This window comes from Octopus bimaculoides, chromosome 12, assembly GCF_001194135.2.
Source record: "Octopus bimaculoides isolate UCB-OBI-ISO-001 chromosome 12, ASM119413v2, whole genome shotgun sequence".
NCBI lineage: Eukaryota > Metazoa > Mollusca > Cephalopoda > Octopoda > Octopodidae > Octopus > Octopus bimaculoides.
In genome coordinates this window covers 43,970,118-43,988,669 of record NC_068992.1, presented here as the reverse complement: position 1 = coordinate 43,988,669, position 18,552 = coordinate 43,970,118, and the positions used below count along the sequence as shown (strand labels likewise).

General features: G+C 33.2%; 1 protein-coding gene across 1 annotated transcript in view; it reads right to left on the bottom strand.

Moving 5' to 3' along the window:
- The window catches only part of LOC106870934 (membrane metallo-endopeptidase-like 1), a 29,377-nt gene that overhangs the window by 1,565 nt on the left and 9,260 nt on the right, over positions 1–18,552 (bottom strand). Inside the window, exons 5-21 of the mRNA XM_014917174.2 lie at positions 18,050–18,133; positions 17,520–17,719; positions 16,515–16,673; positions 16,102–16,179; positions 14,812–14,951; positions 13,275–13,368; positions 12,115–12,240; positions 11,109–11,207; positions 10,601–10,666; positions 9,426–9,526; positions 8,854–8,918; positions 8,097–8,148; positions 6,562–6,629; positions 6,079–6,182; positions 1,915–1,980; positions 1,275–1,373; positions 598–674 (exon numbers count right to left, since the gene is read on the bottom strand). Of these exons, the coding sequence (XP_014772660.1) occupies positions 598–674; positions 1,275–1,373; positions 1,915–1,980; positions 6,079–6,182; positions 6,562–6,629; positions 8,097–8,148; positions 8,854–8,918; positions 9,426–9,526; positions 10,601–10,666; positions 11,109–11,207; positions 12,115–12,240; positions 13,275–13,368; positions 14,812–14,951; positions 16,102–16,179; positions 16,515–16,673; positions 17,520–17,719; positions 18,050–18,133 (1,678 nt within the window). The remainder of the gene's footprint in view (positions 1–597; positions 675–1,274; positions 1,374–1,914; positions 1,981–6,078; positions 6,183–6,561; positions 6,630–8,096; positions 8,149–8,853; positions 8,919–9,425; positions 9,527–10,600; positions 10,667–11,108; positions 11,208–12,114; positions 12,241–13,274; positions 13,369–14,811; positions 14,952–16,101; positions 16,180–16,514; positions 16,674–17,519; positions 17,720–18,049; positions 18,134–18,552) is intronic.

The window sequence follows — 18,552 nt, the reverse complement described above, 5'->3', positions numbered from 1 at the left end:
CTGCTATACCTGTGCCTATATTCAGCACTACAGTAATCCCTCAACTATCTCAGGTGTTACATTCCACCACCACCCCATCCCTCCACCCTACGATAGGTGAAAATCCGTGAAGTAGAAACAGTATTGTATTGTATATTTTTTTTACTATTTTTATAATTTGTATGTATTTATTTTATTATAAATGCAAAACAACACCATGGAGGAATTGATGTAAGCTTAGATAATAAACCGTGATAGGTGAACTGTGATAGGTGAACCATCATAGGTGAACCACGATATGGTGAGGGGTTACTGTACTTTGAAATATCTGTACTGAGTGTTTTCAGTATGTGAAACTCAACATGCAAATTCACATAATTCACTGGAATGAATATTGGAGCATTTCTGATCCTCAACAGCCTTCAACCAATTACTTTTCTGTCCAGCCTACACACTAGGATTTTTATAAGTCTGCTAAATCAATGATATTTTTGTGCCAAACTCAATATATGCTCTTGCATCTATTGCATTTCGTGACCAAAGTCTTTTTGCCACTACCAAATGCTGCTAAAAGATAAAGGTAATAAAATCTCAGCAATATATGCTAGCAAAGCTCACCTGCTTTTACCTGACATATTTGATTTTGTATATTTTGAATCCATTGCATTCTGCATCATTTTTTTGTTACACCATGCCTGGAGTAGAAATAGAAATTTATAGGTCAGTTGGTTAAGACAAACTGATTGGAAATACTTTTGATGAACGGGGACAACTCATATTTTGATTACATAAATTCTATAAGGCTAAAGATTATTGAAGTAGTGTGAAAGATGGCAATAGCTATGCCAGCTTTAAAACTCCAGCCCGAATTACAATTAACCAAAGGGAATGTTTTCATCTCTTAGCTAAAGTTGTAGAATGTAGTGAAAATCTGTTTTAATTAAAAAAATGTTTAATCCTTAGCTATATACTACATTTGTATTTACAACCAATTTACTAGTTGGTAAAATATTCTTTATGTATGAGAATGTTTATTTGATGTTTTATATTTAAATTGCTCTATTATGAGAAATATTTGTCACTGAATGCAAAATGACTATTTTCCCTTAATCTTTTTCTTTTTTTTTTTAATTTATATATTAAATTTAAAATCAGAAAGTCTATAGAAAATTGGGAACTTCTTATTCAAACTTTTCTGGAAAAAGCCACTCCAGTTAGACAGAATATACATGCTGCCTATGTCTGATTATTAAAACAACTAAAGATAAGTGAGAAGATATTAACATATATCGTACATGAGCATAACTAACAAAAAACAGTTGCTGACTGGTAAAATTCATTCCGGGTAATCTCAATGGTTCCAAGTTGAATTCTTGCATCATTTTGTGATATGCCTGAAGAATAAATTCACTTCATTTAACTAGATACAAATCAATTTTTAGGCAAAGGGTTAGTAGATTAAAATGTCTCTGATTTTATATTTCCCAGCTGCCTGAAATCTCAGACTTGAAGTTAAAATACAAGATATAATATTACTGGCTATATCTTTCACTACTATAATACAATAAATTTTGAATATGCTTTCATTATATTTTAAAGTAGCTGAAAATAATTGTGCAACTTTTGAGATACTTCTTAACATTGATTTATGTTTCAATATCATTCACAAATGTTAGTTTAAAATTGCATAATCATGAGAAACACATTAGAATGTGCCTTACAAATATAAGTATCGTAAAATATTCCACAGAAAGTGGTTTTAACAAATTATTATCTACAAATGAAAAAGAATAGATAAGATATACTATATCTCAAACGAGATCAATTATTTTATGTAGGAAACCTTTGATTTTCAGAGATAAACTATAAAGTTTAGGTGTTTTACAAAGCAATTAAAAAAATGATTCAATTGTATTTTACAATCTTACTTCTTACCTGAAGGGCTATTTTGAGTCCACCAATATCAGCACTACTTTCTAAGATATCTTGTAGAAGTAATTCCTGTGAAATGATAGAACAAGTTATAAGGTAGAAAACAAGCAAGAAAGTTTTGTATAAAGTAATTTGTAAATACAGGATAAAGAAAATGATAAGTTTATACCATATAAAATAACAACCCACTTTTTGGCTTGTTAGCTAATTGTGTCAATAACTTAGTGAACAAACAGCCAGATTTCAAGCTTCTTTTCTACATATACAGATTTTGGAGAGTCACTTTTTTTTTTTTTGCTTCTATGCATCATAGTTTGTCTATTTCATAGGAATGGGTACCAAGTTGTATATGAATGTTTCTGAGTTAAGGAGTTATCCTGTCTAATGGATTTACCTTTGTTGTATCTTGGGAGAGTCAATACACCAATAATAGTAACACACACACAGGTTCAACTTCACTTCTTTATTGATAGTCAATTGGTTAGCTATCTAACCAAGTAACTTATCGACCATTTGTTTAATGAATCGATTGGTTGTTTGTTTCTCAGTCAAAGTTTTTTCATTGTTGTTCACAGCGTTTCCAGTAACTCAATGATTTCCCTTCTGCTGAAAAGCAGATTTTGGAGCGAGCAGGAAGGAAGTCACTGACCTATACTAATAGACAGATTAACACTAATAAACAAGCTTATATGGGTAGTTTCACTTACATTGATAGCAGATACTGATATGTTCTTACAGATCACCCTCCTCTTCAACTGTCTACACATTGATGATCTCCTCTCAGTTATCACTACAATAGTATTCCTGTTACTCCCAGATGATTAACTCTAAACCATTTCAATGTATTGACTACTTTCGCAACTTTCAATATTATACACTACAGTTATTTCTGAATTATACACCACCAAGTAGCCTCTAAGTACAACTACAGTCCTCTGATAGTTTATTTTTTCCTCCAATTACCAATCTTCTACAATATCAAACTAAATTTTAAATGTATTGATGACATTCAGATGAGTGCCCATAAAAACTATAGGCATCATTCTACCTGCCAGGAAAAATGGATTGCTAAAATTAATTACTGATGATTAGAGCATTTTCATCTTGAACACAAACACGTACAAGCACACACACACACACACACACACACACACACACACACACACACACACATTAATATATAACCATTTCATCACTAATATGAATACATCTTTTATGTCTCCATCACTAATCATGCTTCTCATTTTGCAAAGAGGATAGTGAGTTAGCAGGCATGAGATCATGAGGTTCTTTTAGTTATGGTTACTTCTCAAGTGCTGGTGCCACAAAACAAAGAAAAAAAAAGGCTCCTAGGCACTCGGTAAATTGACAACTGTAAGGAAGGGCATCCAGCTGTAGAAACCAAGTCAAAAATGAAACATGAGCAAGATTGGGGACTCAGAATTGTCTACATAAGCAGTACTGAATATGTGCTGACTCCAACCATGACAACCCATTGAACAAATGCCAGTATACAAAATGGACATAGAACAATGATGATGATGATGATGATGATGATGATGATGGTAGTAGTGGTGGTGGTGAAGAAAAAAGAAACAAAGAAAAAATTAATACATTTATTTTTGTTATCATAGATAGGTGCAGGCATGGCTGTGTAGTAGGTAGACGGGCAATTCATCGACAGACAGTTGGCCAGCAGACAACTTACAGACGGGACATTTGACTGACTGGACAATTTTTCGAAAAAACAATATGTCGACATATTTTTAAAAGCAAAGCAAAAATTATGAAAAAGTTTTATTAGACTTACAAATAAAAACAAAGATATTATGTACAATAGGTTGACATGAAAAAAGCACAAACAGTTTTGTTGGTCTTACAAATGGAAATAAAGATATCACATACAATTATGGGCACATGCCCTTAAAAATTCCAACCCAGCTTCATTGTCGTAATTAAGAACAATGGTTTTGAGTCTTTCCTTAAGGTGAATGTACTTTTTGCTTTTCCTTGCCACTTCAACCCATGATATGGCCTGTTCTATTACCATTTTGGTGTGTGACTGTTCTACCCTAAGTTTCTCAATTAATTTGGATAAGTTCAGGTGATGGACGTTAACTGAAGGCATGGTGCCACCCTTCTAGAGAGTTGTTGGTTTTTGGGAGATCATTGAGAACTCTATTGTAGCACGACAATAAAGAAATGTTGTATAGAGCTTGTCGACGTTTGCCATGTTGCATGATTCCTACCCAAGTACACTCAAAATAAGACAGGAATTTCATCAGTTTGAGCACTTAAAGAATGAAGGAATTGTTCAAACAAAGTAGCTACATCATTAGGTGGTACGAAAGCTAACGTTTGCAGATGTTTTATAAAAAATGCATTTTCTCCTTCGGTATACCATGTTTGTAAACTTGTAGCCTGTATCTTGTGCCATAAACACTGTCCGAAGTGGAAAAGCAACCAAACATAGAAACGTGAGGGAAATTTCTTTAATGCTGTTTATAGCTGCTTTCTCAAAGTCAACTGTAATTGATTTCACACTCAAATTCCTTTCTTCTTTAATAAATTTAAATATCAAATCCTAATTTGTTTCAGATTTACTGTTTGTTAGGCATTAAAGTAGAGGTATTGTTTTACTTTCACAAATTAGTGCATGGATTGTGTATAACTGCAGTCAAACATTCGGTCACAAAACTACTCACTTTATTTGGATAAAATTTCTAAATCTTTCACTGTACCAAATATAGAATCCTCATCATTTCTATAAAGTAAAAAATTATCACCTCTTGGCATTTTATACAATTCATCCTCATTAATAACTGGTCTTTTCTGTCACACTGTACATTTAAGAGATTCTATTTTAAGTAAACACCCAGCAATGCTCAACGGGATATCAGAAGCTACGGTTTCAACTATAGAGATTGGAAATTATTCAGTTCACCCAGTAAGAAGCTTTATTTCTTCCTTAACTTTTGCAGCATGATTTTTCAATCGGCATAGGTGGATGGATGGAGTTGTGTTAATTTCATAATCAATCATTGTCAGTCTAGCACTGCTCAGTTTACAATTTGTGCATCTCCAATAAGTCTTTTCTTTTCTGGTTCTGTCAATAATATAGGCGTACCCTTTCTGTAGAAGCTTTCTGCCTCCTCATTCTGTTTTGAAGAACTCTATTATTGATACTTCCACATGTCGAATTATTGTCCAATCAACCAATTGTCCAATTGGTGAATTATCTGTCAGTGAATTATCTGTCAGTGAATTGTCACTCAGCAAATTGTCTGGTGACGAATTGTCTGCACATGTTGTAGTAAGAAGCTTACTTCCCATCCACATGGTTCCAGGTTCAGTCCCACTGCATGGCACCTCGGGCTAACCAAAGCCTTGAGAGTGGATTTGGTAGACAGAAACTGAAAGAAGCCTGTTGTATATATATATATATACACACACAAATAATCATAAAATGCGCGGTGCTGCTTGTTTACCAGAGCTAAGCCATTCCTTACGCTGCTTCATATTGATGTACAGGCACCATTCTTCATCGCCAGTAACGATTCGGTAAAGAAATCGTTGCTTGTGTCCGCTCATTGATTTTTGTTGTTGTCACTTAAAGCCTGTGGAACCCATGTTCCATACTTCTGAACCTTTCCCATTGAGTGAAGACGCTTCTCTATAGCAGTGTGGGGGCATTCCATTTTCTTTGCCAGTTCACTTCTCGTCTGGCAAGAATTTTCGTGCAAAAGATGATTTAATTGCTCTTCATTGAACTCCACTGGACAAACAGAACGAGGTGCGTTTTTTAGGTCAAAATTTCCATTTTTGAACTTGGCATACCAATCGCGAGCAGTTCTTTCAGCTATGGCACCCTCTCCATACACAGCACAAATGTCACGAGCAGCTTTTGCAGTCTTAGAACCTTGATTAAAAGCAAAAAGAAAGAGGTGTTGAAAATGCTCGTTTTTCTGAAAATAAACAAAACTTAACTAAAATTAACTAGAAAAAAAAAAAAAAGATTCCAAAATGATTCCAAAATAGAATTCTAGAAAAAAATAGATTCCAAAATTTGTTTAAATGGTAGGAACTTAGTTGCCAACCCAATACATTCAGATGACAGTACTGCTAAAGTGTCAAAGATATTCATTCCATGTGTACAAAATATCTTACCTTTATAGGATCTGAATTTAAGGCCTCAGCTTCTGTTAAGAAGTTTCTCTTAGTCTGCTCTGACCACCAGTTTTTCATATTACCATTATCATCAAACTGTGATCCTTTAAAGAGATATCACAGAAAGCAACTTCATAAATATTTATCTCAGGAAACTGGGAATATTCTTTTGAAAATTTTAAAATGCTGACATTCCCACTGGTTATTGAAACTGGGTCACTGCAGGCTATGTTCAATGGACATTATATGAGAAGACAAAACCTAAAAGCACTCAGGGACAACTAGAAACTAAAAGGAAGAAAAAGCCAAGGAAGATGGAAGGAAAACATGGTTTTACTTTACTAGCTTTCTAGAAAGGGAATGCCAAAAAGTTGCCAAGTTGTGCATGAGACAAGAAGGGTGAAGGTTCATGATTGCCAACACTGATAGATATAGTAGATAAATATTAATGGGGTATATAGAGAGTTTAAAATTATAAAATACCTTGAAGATCCAGTGAATGTATATAAGCATGGCCAACCACAGATCCTAAAGCTCCAAACTGCATTGCTCTAAAACAGAAAGAGAAAAAAGATATTTCACACTTTTGTTTTAATATTCTTAATAAGATAATTGGTCTACTGGGTATTATGGTTCCTGTGAAACTATCAACTGGTCAAGTTATTTGGATGTCACTCTGTGAAAGGGTTACTAGTCAATATCAGGTTACCAATGCTGCATGGCAAATGCATTCAGCATCCAGTTGCTTGAATTGTCTAACTGTAAAAGAAGGTACAGTACAAAGTATACAGTCTGGAAATGTAAATATTGGTTACACTATATTTAATTGCCAGTTATTTCAGATTACAGTACTGTGTTCAAGTGTTTTTCTGATCAAAATGTGTCATGGGCCAGTATTCCTATAGATATCTTCAAACAGAAAGCCAGAATAAGATGGAGTGATATAGAAAGGAAAGGAAAATTCACAGAGTATTATGAGGATGATAAAAGATTAATTTCAATAAAGAATCATTTCCTTCAGCCAAAAGTTAAATTTTTTGGCAGTTGTGTTGTATAAAAACATCTATGGCATATATTGAATTAATGCAATCACCAAATCTAATGCTCTACATATACATGCTTGTAACAAAAGAAACCATACGGTACACTTTTACAATCCATAGTTTATTGTAATGCAGAAGGTATTCCATCTGTTCCTATTTACCTGTAGGATCAAATGCTGACTTAAGCTGCTCAAGCTGCTCACAGTAGATCTCCTTCGTTATTATTTGGTTTGGGTTTAAAAGTTCAAAGTGGTCTAAACCTTCCATATGCCACCAAATAGATAACAACACCTTACAAGGGTGAAGACCTTCTTTAGCCTGGAGTGTCAGTGTTTCTCCTCTCCCCACCAACTGCCTTTGAGAAAAAAAACACTGCTAATAGAGTATAACTGCAATATCTTTTGATCCAGTTGTCAAGCCACAGCCATCACTGATAGCACTCTCCTCCCTTTTTCTATATATCTTTCTTTTTATGTATGTCAGTTCTGTGGTGTTATGGGCTGTGATGAGCTGTGTGTTGTGGTGGAGAGGGGTGAGGCAAACAGAGGTGAAGCCAGACCGGAAGGGTCAGATCGGAAGTCGGCGACACGCGGTCGAAGGCTAGCACGTGGAGTCAGTCAGAAAACAGAGAGGTTACGAGAAAGACGTGTTCTGATCAGGAGCGATCGTGTACTCCGCTGCGGTCGACAAGGTAAGGTCCAACGTTTCATTCTGTCCTTTTGCTTCTTGTTGTCTTTTTCTTCCATCACACCACAAGTTCTCTAGCTGTTTCTACTCTCCCTAATCCAGGAGAGAGAGTGGGGAGAGGGAGCAAGGTGAGATATATAGAAGGATTAAGACATTTTTCCTACTTGTTGAATCTTGTCTTCAGATTCAACAAGTAAGAATATAGCATCAAGAGATTTTAGTAGAACAAGGGGCAGGAATGGTGATAATGAGGAGGAACATGATTGAAAATTTAAAAAAAAAACTTACAAAGGCAGGTCGTCATGGAAAAGTGGTAACTGGAACATAACTGCTGGGATATCTATTGGAAACAAATATTAATATTAACTTGTATCTTTCCTAAAGAAGATTGAAAATACTTTCTAAGTTTATTTTGTTAAAATTATATAATTGTTAATAGAAATTAATTTTGTAACTACAATGCAATATGAAACAAAAATAATTAATTCTGTACATGAAGTGCACTACTAACCCCAAAAGAGTCATGAATGAACGAGGAAATGAATGCTGGAATTTTAAGTGATTAAAAAAAGTTAATTCATGAATTTTAAGTTAAAATTACTTCATTGCAAAGTTAAATATATTTTCATATACATTATTAAATAATTTGCTTTTTGGTATGTTATCTGAGTATTTTTAATCGTTTCTTGTTAAGCTTACATAAGTTACAGATTTATTTATAAATAACCTTTAGAATATTTGTTAAAAATGACCTTGCACTAAATTTTTCACATTTTCATAAAGAAAGAGTGATATCATTCAAGATTAGTATAAAAAAAAATATTTGCATGAATTATGAGATGATCATCATAAAGAAGCTCTTGATGAGTCCTCGTTAGGATCTGGTTTCAATTTCTTATTGAGTCACTTCGCATTACTTGCACTGTTAAGAAAGGTATGAATGAATTTTATAATACAGAATGATTCCATTTCTGTATTGTAAAATCTTAAGCTTACATTCTTATTTAGAATTTCAGGATAACAAATTCCATCAATATCAACTCACAAATAGAATTCTGCTCAGGTGTGTATAAAGCTTTTATTTCAAAAGGATGGGAATCCAATGACCATCTGCATAAATAAACAGAAAATAAATAGTAAATAAAAAGAAATGTTTCCAAATAAGAATTTCACAACTGCAATAACAAATTTTTTTTGACCAAATTTCCATCCATTCATCTCTATCTACCATTCTTGGGAGTGCCATGCACTTCTTCCGTAGTGTCTTATCAGAAGCAACTATTGTTACACTTTCTAGCTGTATTCTAATGCATGACCAACTATGAACATTATCCAATATGGAATTAAATCTCACTTAATTCACACCAAATTTTTGAAGATCTCTCTCTCTCTCTCTCTATCTCTCTCTCTTTCTCTCTCTCTCTCTCTCTCTCTCTCTCTCTCTCTCTCTCTCTCTCTCTCTCTCTCTCTCTCTCTCTCTCTCTCTCTCTGAGTGAAACACAAAATTGGTGTATATCTGAAGATAGACCTAATATGTCTTACACAAACTATTCCATGTCAATATTAATACAAGACGAAGACAAACTATCAACTAAAAAACTTTTAGATATCACTTACCTTCCTCTTGAATTAATTTCTCTCAGTTTACTGAATGTTTGTATAAACTTATATTTGTCAATTGTAAACAAGTTACTCATGAAGTTTTCATTGAACTGAAACTAAATTTAAACAAAAATATATTTAAAGTTCAACAATTTAATGAAATTTTATTGCATTTCATCAGTTACAACAACAAACAAGAGCACTATTTTATGGGCTGTAGGTTTCCATACTTTAGTCAGGAATTTTTTGCTGGAGAATGCACAGTCTTTTCCTACATTTCTACACAAAACAATCATCATAAGCGGACAAGATCAGTAAGTTTAGTTTGAATTGCTTCTTTATCTGTTACTCATAGTATGTTACTAGTTGCAGTGAAAATATGAGCAAGGAATGATTTCCTTATAGGGAAGCAGAACTGGATATAGTTAAGTTGTCTGAAATGCAATCAAAGTTCATTGTATGGCTTTACTTTGTGCATATCCATTCTACTGGTGGAGGGGAGGGTGGAGGCGGCGGTGGCGGCGGTGGTGGTGTTGCTGTTGTTGTTGTTTCAGCCAAACAGAAGGCCATCTTTTTGAAGAATTAGATGGGAAACAACATCAGGAAGTAATTAGAAATAGCAGATGCAAATTGACAGGACTGAATGTAGCAAGGTTGACAGGATTTGAACTCATTCCATAATTAGTTGAAGTAAATACAGCAAGTCATTCTCCAACACTATGACAATACATGCAGAGCAACTGATGGTTGAAGAAAATCGATAAGAATGAAAGTGACAGGTCGAATCAATGGAGAGAGGTGGATGAAACCAGAGGAGAAACAATTGAAAATTGAGTAAATTATATAAGTTATAGGTATTAGACACTAGAATGAACAGAACTGATAAGATATGTTCTTGCTTTGAGAATAGGTGGCACTTCCATAAACTCAGTAAGTTTAGGTGCTGGTGAAGAGATTGAAAATATGGATATAAAACATATTTATACAATGAGTAAATTGTTGAAGTGTGTTAAGTAAAGATTTCTCTATCAGCCAAACAATATTATAGGTATGGAGAAAGAGAACTGCAACTAACACTAAAAATGAGAATACCTATTTTTAATATGAATATTTCTTCTTAATCTTTAAAATCAAATATCTCAAAACAAAAGCTAAAATTTCAGTTGCTATAAAAAAAATGTATATGTTACCTGCTCAATAAAGGGATCTGCACTAAGGTTTTCATCACTACCAATCATTTGTAACATGCTGTAGAGCTGAAAAGAAATACATTTTATGACACCAATATTTTCAATTTTGTTATCATGAGCAACAGAAGAATCAATATATATTAAAGTTGTAATTTAGAAAAAGTGTGGTTTATTTAGGTGATATTAATTTGATGCTGTTGTACCACTATGCAAGGTGCATTCAAAAGGTATCCAGCCTTTGAGTATAAAAAAAAAAAAGCAATTTTGTATATTTCACAAATTTCATTTAATCCTTTTGGGAATTCACACATTTCTCCCAGTGGTTGAGCCACTGCTGGCAATACCAAATATTCATCAGTTTACATAATGGTTTTCTACAGAAATATTGTAAAAAACTTAAAATTTTAAACTTTCATTTTTAATATCTTGGTATTTAGATGAATGTCATTATCATGAATAGACTTAAGGTTAGAATTAAATGAATTAAAAATAGAATTATATATATTACCTTTTTTAGGGCTTCCCATTTTGTGGCCTGATCCATCCAATGAATGTGTGAAACCATCTTTATAACAGCTGCATTGATCATCTTTGGAACATGGATATTCTATGGAAATGGAAGAATTTTTTTATATACCTTTATCATTGAAATATTTGAACATATCTAGAATCTGCTCTGTCCTTCCATGCCAAAGGCCTTCAGCTCCTGACGAAGTCAGTAGAGAACTGTTATGACATACAACATGCCTTGGACATTTTTAGACCTGATAGAGACTCTCCATCTCCTGATCTGAACAAAGCCCATTTTTTTTCCAGAAAGAGAGTGAGACAAAAATAAAGACAAGAAATAGAGAAAGAGAAAACTCATGCCTTAGTCCAGGACTGATACTCAATTATCAAACCTGAAATATAAAAGCAAAGTTGACCCTACTAAGATTTGAACTCAGAGTGCAGATAGCCAGAACAAATACAGAATGACTCTCTATCCATTGTTCAAACAACTTTGCCATATGGATACTATCTAAAATAAAGAAACACTAATTTTGAATTACAGTATTGCTTTCTCCATAGTTTAAGTAAAACTATTCCAAAATTAAGTTTTACTCTTATCCAGTTGATAGAATTTTCTGTCGTTATTTTCTTCCCATTCACCCCTGATGAAAAAGTTTATGATTATAGGTATTCTATCCCTGACCAAACAGTTTCCTTTGAAATATTCTGTTTTATGACATTATCCAGTGCATCTTTTTAGTATAGTAGAGTGTAATTTGAAAATGATTTGGCTGCTACTTATAATAGATCATAAATCAATGCAAATATTCCTTAGGTTAGCTAATTGAGCTGGTTTACAACCTGTAGTTTTTTTTCTTTTTTGTATTCTTGTATGAAAAAAAAACTCTAAAGCTCAAATTAACAATTCTAAGCAGAGTTGAACTAAGATGGGTGAAGGGGGTGGCAGATGTTATTTCTAGTGTTGTGGTACGAGCAATTAAATTAACTCCAACATTTCTTACCTTGTATTTATCAGCATCAGAAAAATATCGTCTGGCATAGATTTTACTGAGGACGCCTGGCACTAGATTTCCAACAAACAGGACACAGCTCAGGGGTCGGTTGTCTGCACTGATACCACTAGTTATCTTTAATAAGAAGAAATAGTTTTTCAGACAGTGAAAATAATTACAAAGAAAATTAGACAATGAGTTGTAAGTTAAACCTCAACAAAAATTAATATCAACTGGCTAATCCTAAAAGCACTTTTTTAAAACTATTACTTTTATTCTAAAATAAATTATCATATTTTCCAGCATATAAGAAGTGTTTCTATATTATCAAATATGTCAAAAAATTGCCCTGCATCTAATGTGGCCATATTATGAATGAGATACCAAGTGTTTAGGTTGATAAGCATGAGTCCATTCAGTATAATAATTGTTATTAATAATAAAATATTGAAAACAAGCCAAACTTACAAAAAATTGCTTACAGTTCATTGGCAGTTATGTGAAGAGGTTACATTATCTTGTCTCCCTTCCTTAAAATACATAACCCACACCTGATATATGTCCGTTTAAAAATAAAAAATGCTACAAGTATGGTAAAATAGGCCATAAAAAGTCACATTGTAGGACAGAATCTAGAAAAATGGTTCAACAGGAAAAAAATCATGTAAACGGATTATCGATGACAAAAAATACGAATGAGCCCCAAAGGAATTTGTGTATGTCTTTCAAAACCCTCAACACTGCCATTGATCAGGATCAGGATGTAGTTTTTCCATCTGAGTTCCTGAACTCTCTATAGCCATCTGGAATGTTACGTCACCACTTAACACTTAAAAATGGGGGCTCCATCATGCTGCTCGGGAATCTGGATCCACCTCGTTTGTGCAATTGGCACCAGACCGGTGGGGAAAGCGATGTGACCCCATGTCCTAGAGGCAACAATTATCACTGAGAGCTATAAGGGTGAGGATGTCTTCATTCCACGGACCCCATTAATCCCATATGACTTCCCTTTGAATTTAAACGTTTCCAGTTCCCAGTTAAACTAAGTTTCGCTATTTCAATAAACAAGTCTCAAGGACAGTCTCTCAAGTTTGTTGGACTTCACATCGCTTAATATATGTAATACATTTATAATAGAAATGTGAACAAAGAATAAATTTACTTACATGTTTATAGTTTTGGTACATTTTATAGAAAGGATCTGGCATGGCATCAATTTTGGACATTAAAAACTTCATCAGTACAAAGTCTATCAAGTCACTTGAAATTTCAAAAAGAAAGAGAATATTAAGAAATTATTACAATACAAGATCTGAGACAATTCATGGGGAGTTAATAGAAACTCAAAGAGGAGCTAATAAGCTCACAAAGTTTTGTGCGAATTTTACGAAAAAGTCATAAAATGGCTTGCTCGAGTTGCAAAAACAGCAATTGAAAGAATAACAACAGCAGTAGATACAACTGCAAGAGTAACAATAGAAGCAACAACAACAACAAATATTACAGCAACAAATGCCGCAATTACTGAAGTCATCAGAAAAGTCAGAAACAATGTTCTCGGCAGACTCTGTCACAAACTCCATAACAGAGTTCAAATATGAACCAGACGAAGGAGTTACAGAAGATATGAGAAAATCTTCGAGAACGATTGTAAAGATCGGGATGAGAAAGAATGTAAAGATATGCTAAAATGCCTTATTTTTACACAGAGAGTAACTGCAGAAAAAGATGCAGAAGTTAGAACTGGAATTCTCACAAAGCTGGAACAAAACCAGGATGTAACCCGACAGCAAGTGTCAGAAGAATGTGAAAGGATAGTCAAATTAAGACATAATACAGAGGAAACTGAATGTAGAGACTTTTTTTTCAATTAAAGCAAGTGCAAAATAGTTAGAATAGAGATAAAGTGTTTTCTAAAACCACAGGAAAAATTAGGAAATAGACCCATGTTTTGCATGTGGAGGTATACACTGAAAAATTCCCTCATGGTTTCTGTTTATGGAATCAATGCAGGTTTGGTATGAGATATCTGGGGAAGAATAAAGGGTCATGCCATCACATAAATGGAGTTGTTAAATGTGTTGACCAGTTGATCATTCATGTACAGAAGGAAGAGAGTGGGGGACAAAACAGAACTCTGGGGGACACCAGAGTTGACTGAAAGTTAGGTAGAAAGAGCTCTGTCAGTACATTCCACAACAGAACAATCTGGCAAATAAGCTACTGATCAAAGACAGGGGAAATGGACAAAGGCTTATTGCAGACCGTTTTGATGCAAGATTTGGATACCAGATACAGTTGAAGGTTTCAAAACATTGCTTCCACTGAATTTCAGTGAGAGCCCACTGGTGAGTGACATAAGAGAGTAGTCCCCAGTGGATGTGACCCTACAGAAGCCATGCTGGGGATCACGGAAGAAAGAGAGTTTCGAGGTATTGGAGAGTGTCATTGTTAATAGCTGTCTCCATTACATTTGAAATTTTAGAAGTGAGAACAATAGAACAAAGGCTGAGAGTTATGTGGGCTGCTTTCTATGGAATGGGACACACTGAAGTATGCTTCCAAATATTGAAGTTTATCTCTATAGAGAATGAGAGATTAAGTAAAGCTGTAAGTTCTAGAGTCCATAAGTGTAATAGAATGGATATGGCAGCTAATTTTCAGAAAAAATATTTTCAAATATTCTGAAATGATTTGTCTTACTGTTCTTCTGTATTTTTAAACACTTCTAACAGATTTTTTAAGTATTTTGGTGATTCAACAATCACAACTTCATCATCTCTGATGGTGACATTCTTTCCAGTGAGATCTAAAGCTGCTTGAAAAATTTTCTGCCAAGAAAGCTACAAAAAAATAAAAATGGTATGAAAGAGAGAAATTGTAATTAAAATTTTTTTAATTATTCAACTAAAATATTATAAAAAGAAAATTAGCAGAAAAAAAAACATGAAAAAAAAATTTAGCTCAGGTAAAGTATTAGTTTCTAATATTGGTACTCATTTAGGTGTGGAGTTTATGATCAATTAACTGACCCAATTACTTGACTATTAGTTTATTTTATCAATCCCAGAGGGTTTGATAAAATAACCCAGAGGGTATGATAAAAACCCAGAGAGTTTTCAGGGTTAAGTTGTTATTGGCAGGATTTTAATTCAGAACTTAATTACAAAATTACATGCCACCAAATATTTTGCCTGGCATTCTATCAATTCTATCAATACATAAAATATGAGCCAACAATAAATTTTCTATATAGGTTTTTGACTTTCTAGGAATAGCACTCTCTAGCATCCTACACTCTTAAAAAAGAAAAACACATCATATAGTTCTAGAAAACCATCAGAATAAGGATGCTTATGGTTGGAATGCTTTTGGGATCTATTTTAAAATGGGGGCCACATTTTTCATTAATGTTTTACGTAGTGTTTTTGGTAAGGAAAGACTTTCAAACTTCGTATACTTATCTATTTTGTGTTATAGAACAAAAAAATATTTTTGTATTCGAATTTATTTCATGTAAAAAATTGTCTTATTTCGATAATTTCAACCAATCACTGACAAGTATTCAGTTGTTTATATTTACTCCTTTGGCTGATTAAGCGATGTAAAGCGTATTTAATCTCCATACCTTCGTTTTATTTGCTTTTTTCATTTTAAATTTGCTTTAACCCTAACCCTAGGGTTAGGGTTAGGGTTAATTGTTTCAGAATCGTTTGTTTATGTAGTTGGCACTTAATGTATATCGGCTGAATGGACGTCAGTGATTGGTTGAAATTACAGAAATACGACAACTTTAACATGGAATAACTTATGGATTTCTTTTTTTTTTAAAGAAGACTAAGAGAAAAAGATGTTTTATATGACACATTCTACCAGTGTTCCAAGTTTCAAAGTGTTTCGTTAATGAAAAATGTGGCCCCCGTTTTAAAAAAGATCCTGCTTTTGGTCTGTTAGGTCAGGGTTATCATACAGAGAGTGAAAACCTTTGAATACCTGAGAAGATTCTTCAAGTTCACTTATTGGTATTGGGTTATATTTCTGCCGTACATCTGTTGGAACACTTGGAGTGATCTAAGCACAGAAATAATTGTAAATCAAATTTCATAATTAGTAAATGAAAAGTAAATGATGTAAAGTATTACTGTGCATTACTAAGAAAAAGAAAATTGTCACATAGAAGAACCCTGTCATCCTGAATTCTTGTCATCCTGAGATGATAAGGTGGAGAACATTCTGATGTCATGCAAAAAGAGAAAATGAGTTATGTTTAGTGGTTTAAATGAAACAAATTTTGAACAGATTACTTAAATGAAAGAACAGCAAATAAGCCTAATAGGAAACTATTTCATTATCCATATTAAAGTTCTATGATGAGAAAGTTGTGGTAAAATGCTCTTGTAACTTACTTGTGAAAGAAGTAATTCTAAACCAATAACTTTATGCACAATTGATTGTACTTGCATCTCATTTGCAATTTGTGTCAGTAGTTGTTTGAATGCTGCAAAGTATGGTAACTTAGAATCATAATTTTCTTTGCTCACCAGTTGCAGAGGTAAAATGCCAACCTATAAAACATTCAAAAGAAATATAAATTTAAAGAAAGTTTTTCTACCTGATCATCTCCTGACAGCCATCCTACCCATGCATGCATGCATCGAAGATGGACGTTAAATGATGATGATGATGATGATGATGATCTGTCTGCTTGTTTTTCTAAAAGAATATGAACAGAGTAGAGATCTTGTTCAAATTATACTACACGCATTTCCATAGCATAGTTATTCATTTGTTCATTAATGTATTACATTATATGATTATATAACCAGACTATTTCAACAGGAAAATTGATTTGCAAAAATTTCATTTCAAATGCCAAGAAAAAGTATTTGAAAATGTCATACATAACCCTACTAATTGAGAGCAGGGATTAATTTTAAACAGAGTCAATCAAATAGTGTTTTAACAACATGCACAGTGCTTTATCAGGCAGAATCCTATTAATGACATATATTGCAATAAATTATTCTGCTGGCATCTCAGAAATGATTAAACACTAGCAAGGAGCATTAGACAATAGTACAGTGACATCACAACCGAGGAGGCAAATGTAATAATGACACAAATACAAATAAAACAATATTGTAATCACAAGTAATGGGACATCAAACAGTAAAATATTAGCCACATGGTGACTAACCTGCCTGACTTCATTCATACCACACCAATAGCCATGTGAAATATGTGAGGGTCTTTTGTCTGTCACACCCTATATTATGCTATATTACATCATAAATGTAAATTGTTAATAGTGTCAAGAAAATAAAAGCATAAATGAAAAATGCAAATCAAAAAATCTTTGAATGAAAACAAAGGAGTGAGGATACTACAGTTATTTAATTATTGCAACTTACATGTAAGACATTATTTGAGACATTCTGCTGATCTTTTACAACTCCAATAGGTAATAAATAGTTACTGTAAAGGGGTATTAGTTCTGTAACCAACCGATTCAAATCAGGCTTTTTAGAATTATGCTTTTTGGTCTGTGCAATACTTGTTAAAGCTGACAATGTTCTTTGAATGAACACTAGACTGTTTTTCCCATACTTTTCTGTAATATAGAAATATAGACTTTATATTTTTCTCACACAATATTTCATAATAACAATTTATATTATTATAAAATATGATCACATAATATTATTAAAAAAATATAATATATAACAATATTATATATTAATAAAATACTAAATAAATTTTATAAATTAATTCTCTTTACAAATATATTTGAAATGAGATTGTTTTGTTAATCTTTTAGTCAAGAGTAAAGGCCTTAGTGACCCTTTACAGGGCCTTCAAAACCAGTGAAAGTTGGTGAGGAAGATATCCTTGAACCAGAAACTAATCTGATTGAACTTTACTAAAGGCACCCACAACTTACCTGAAAACACACAAGACTTGTACAAGGTTTTCACATTTTTCTCTGCTTTTGAATCATACTGTAGAAGTTCTTGCATCAGCAAATCTACAAATATAAGGAAAATTCAAATAAAGGTTGATGCTGAGGGGCAGAACATAAACTAAAATAAGTAGGAACATGTGTATAAATATTGTACTATTATTATCAATAATAATAATAATAATAATAGTAATAATAATAATAATAATAAATCTGAAAAACTCTGAGGACTGGATGCTAAACCTTGTCTCAAAACATGAAAGCAAGAAAGCATCTTACTCAGTAACAAAACAGGCAAAGGAATATCTAAGTGAATTCCAATTGCAACAAATTCAAGAATTAGACGAACTAGAAACACCTGCAGAAAAAGCTAAGCGCTTGAAAACCCGTGCTAAAATTGCTGCCTTAGATATTATGACTGAAAAATGGCATGGAAAACCTCTCAATGGCAAATACCCAAAGAGAGCGAATAATGCAGATATTGA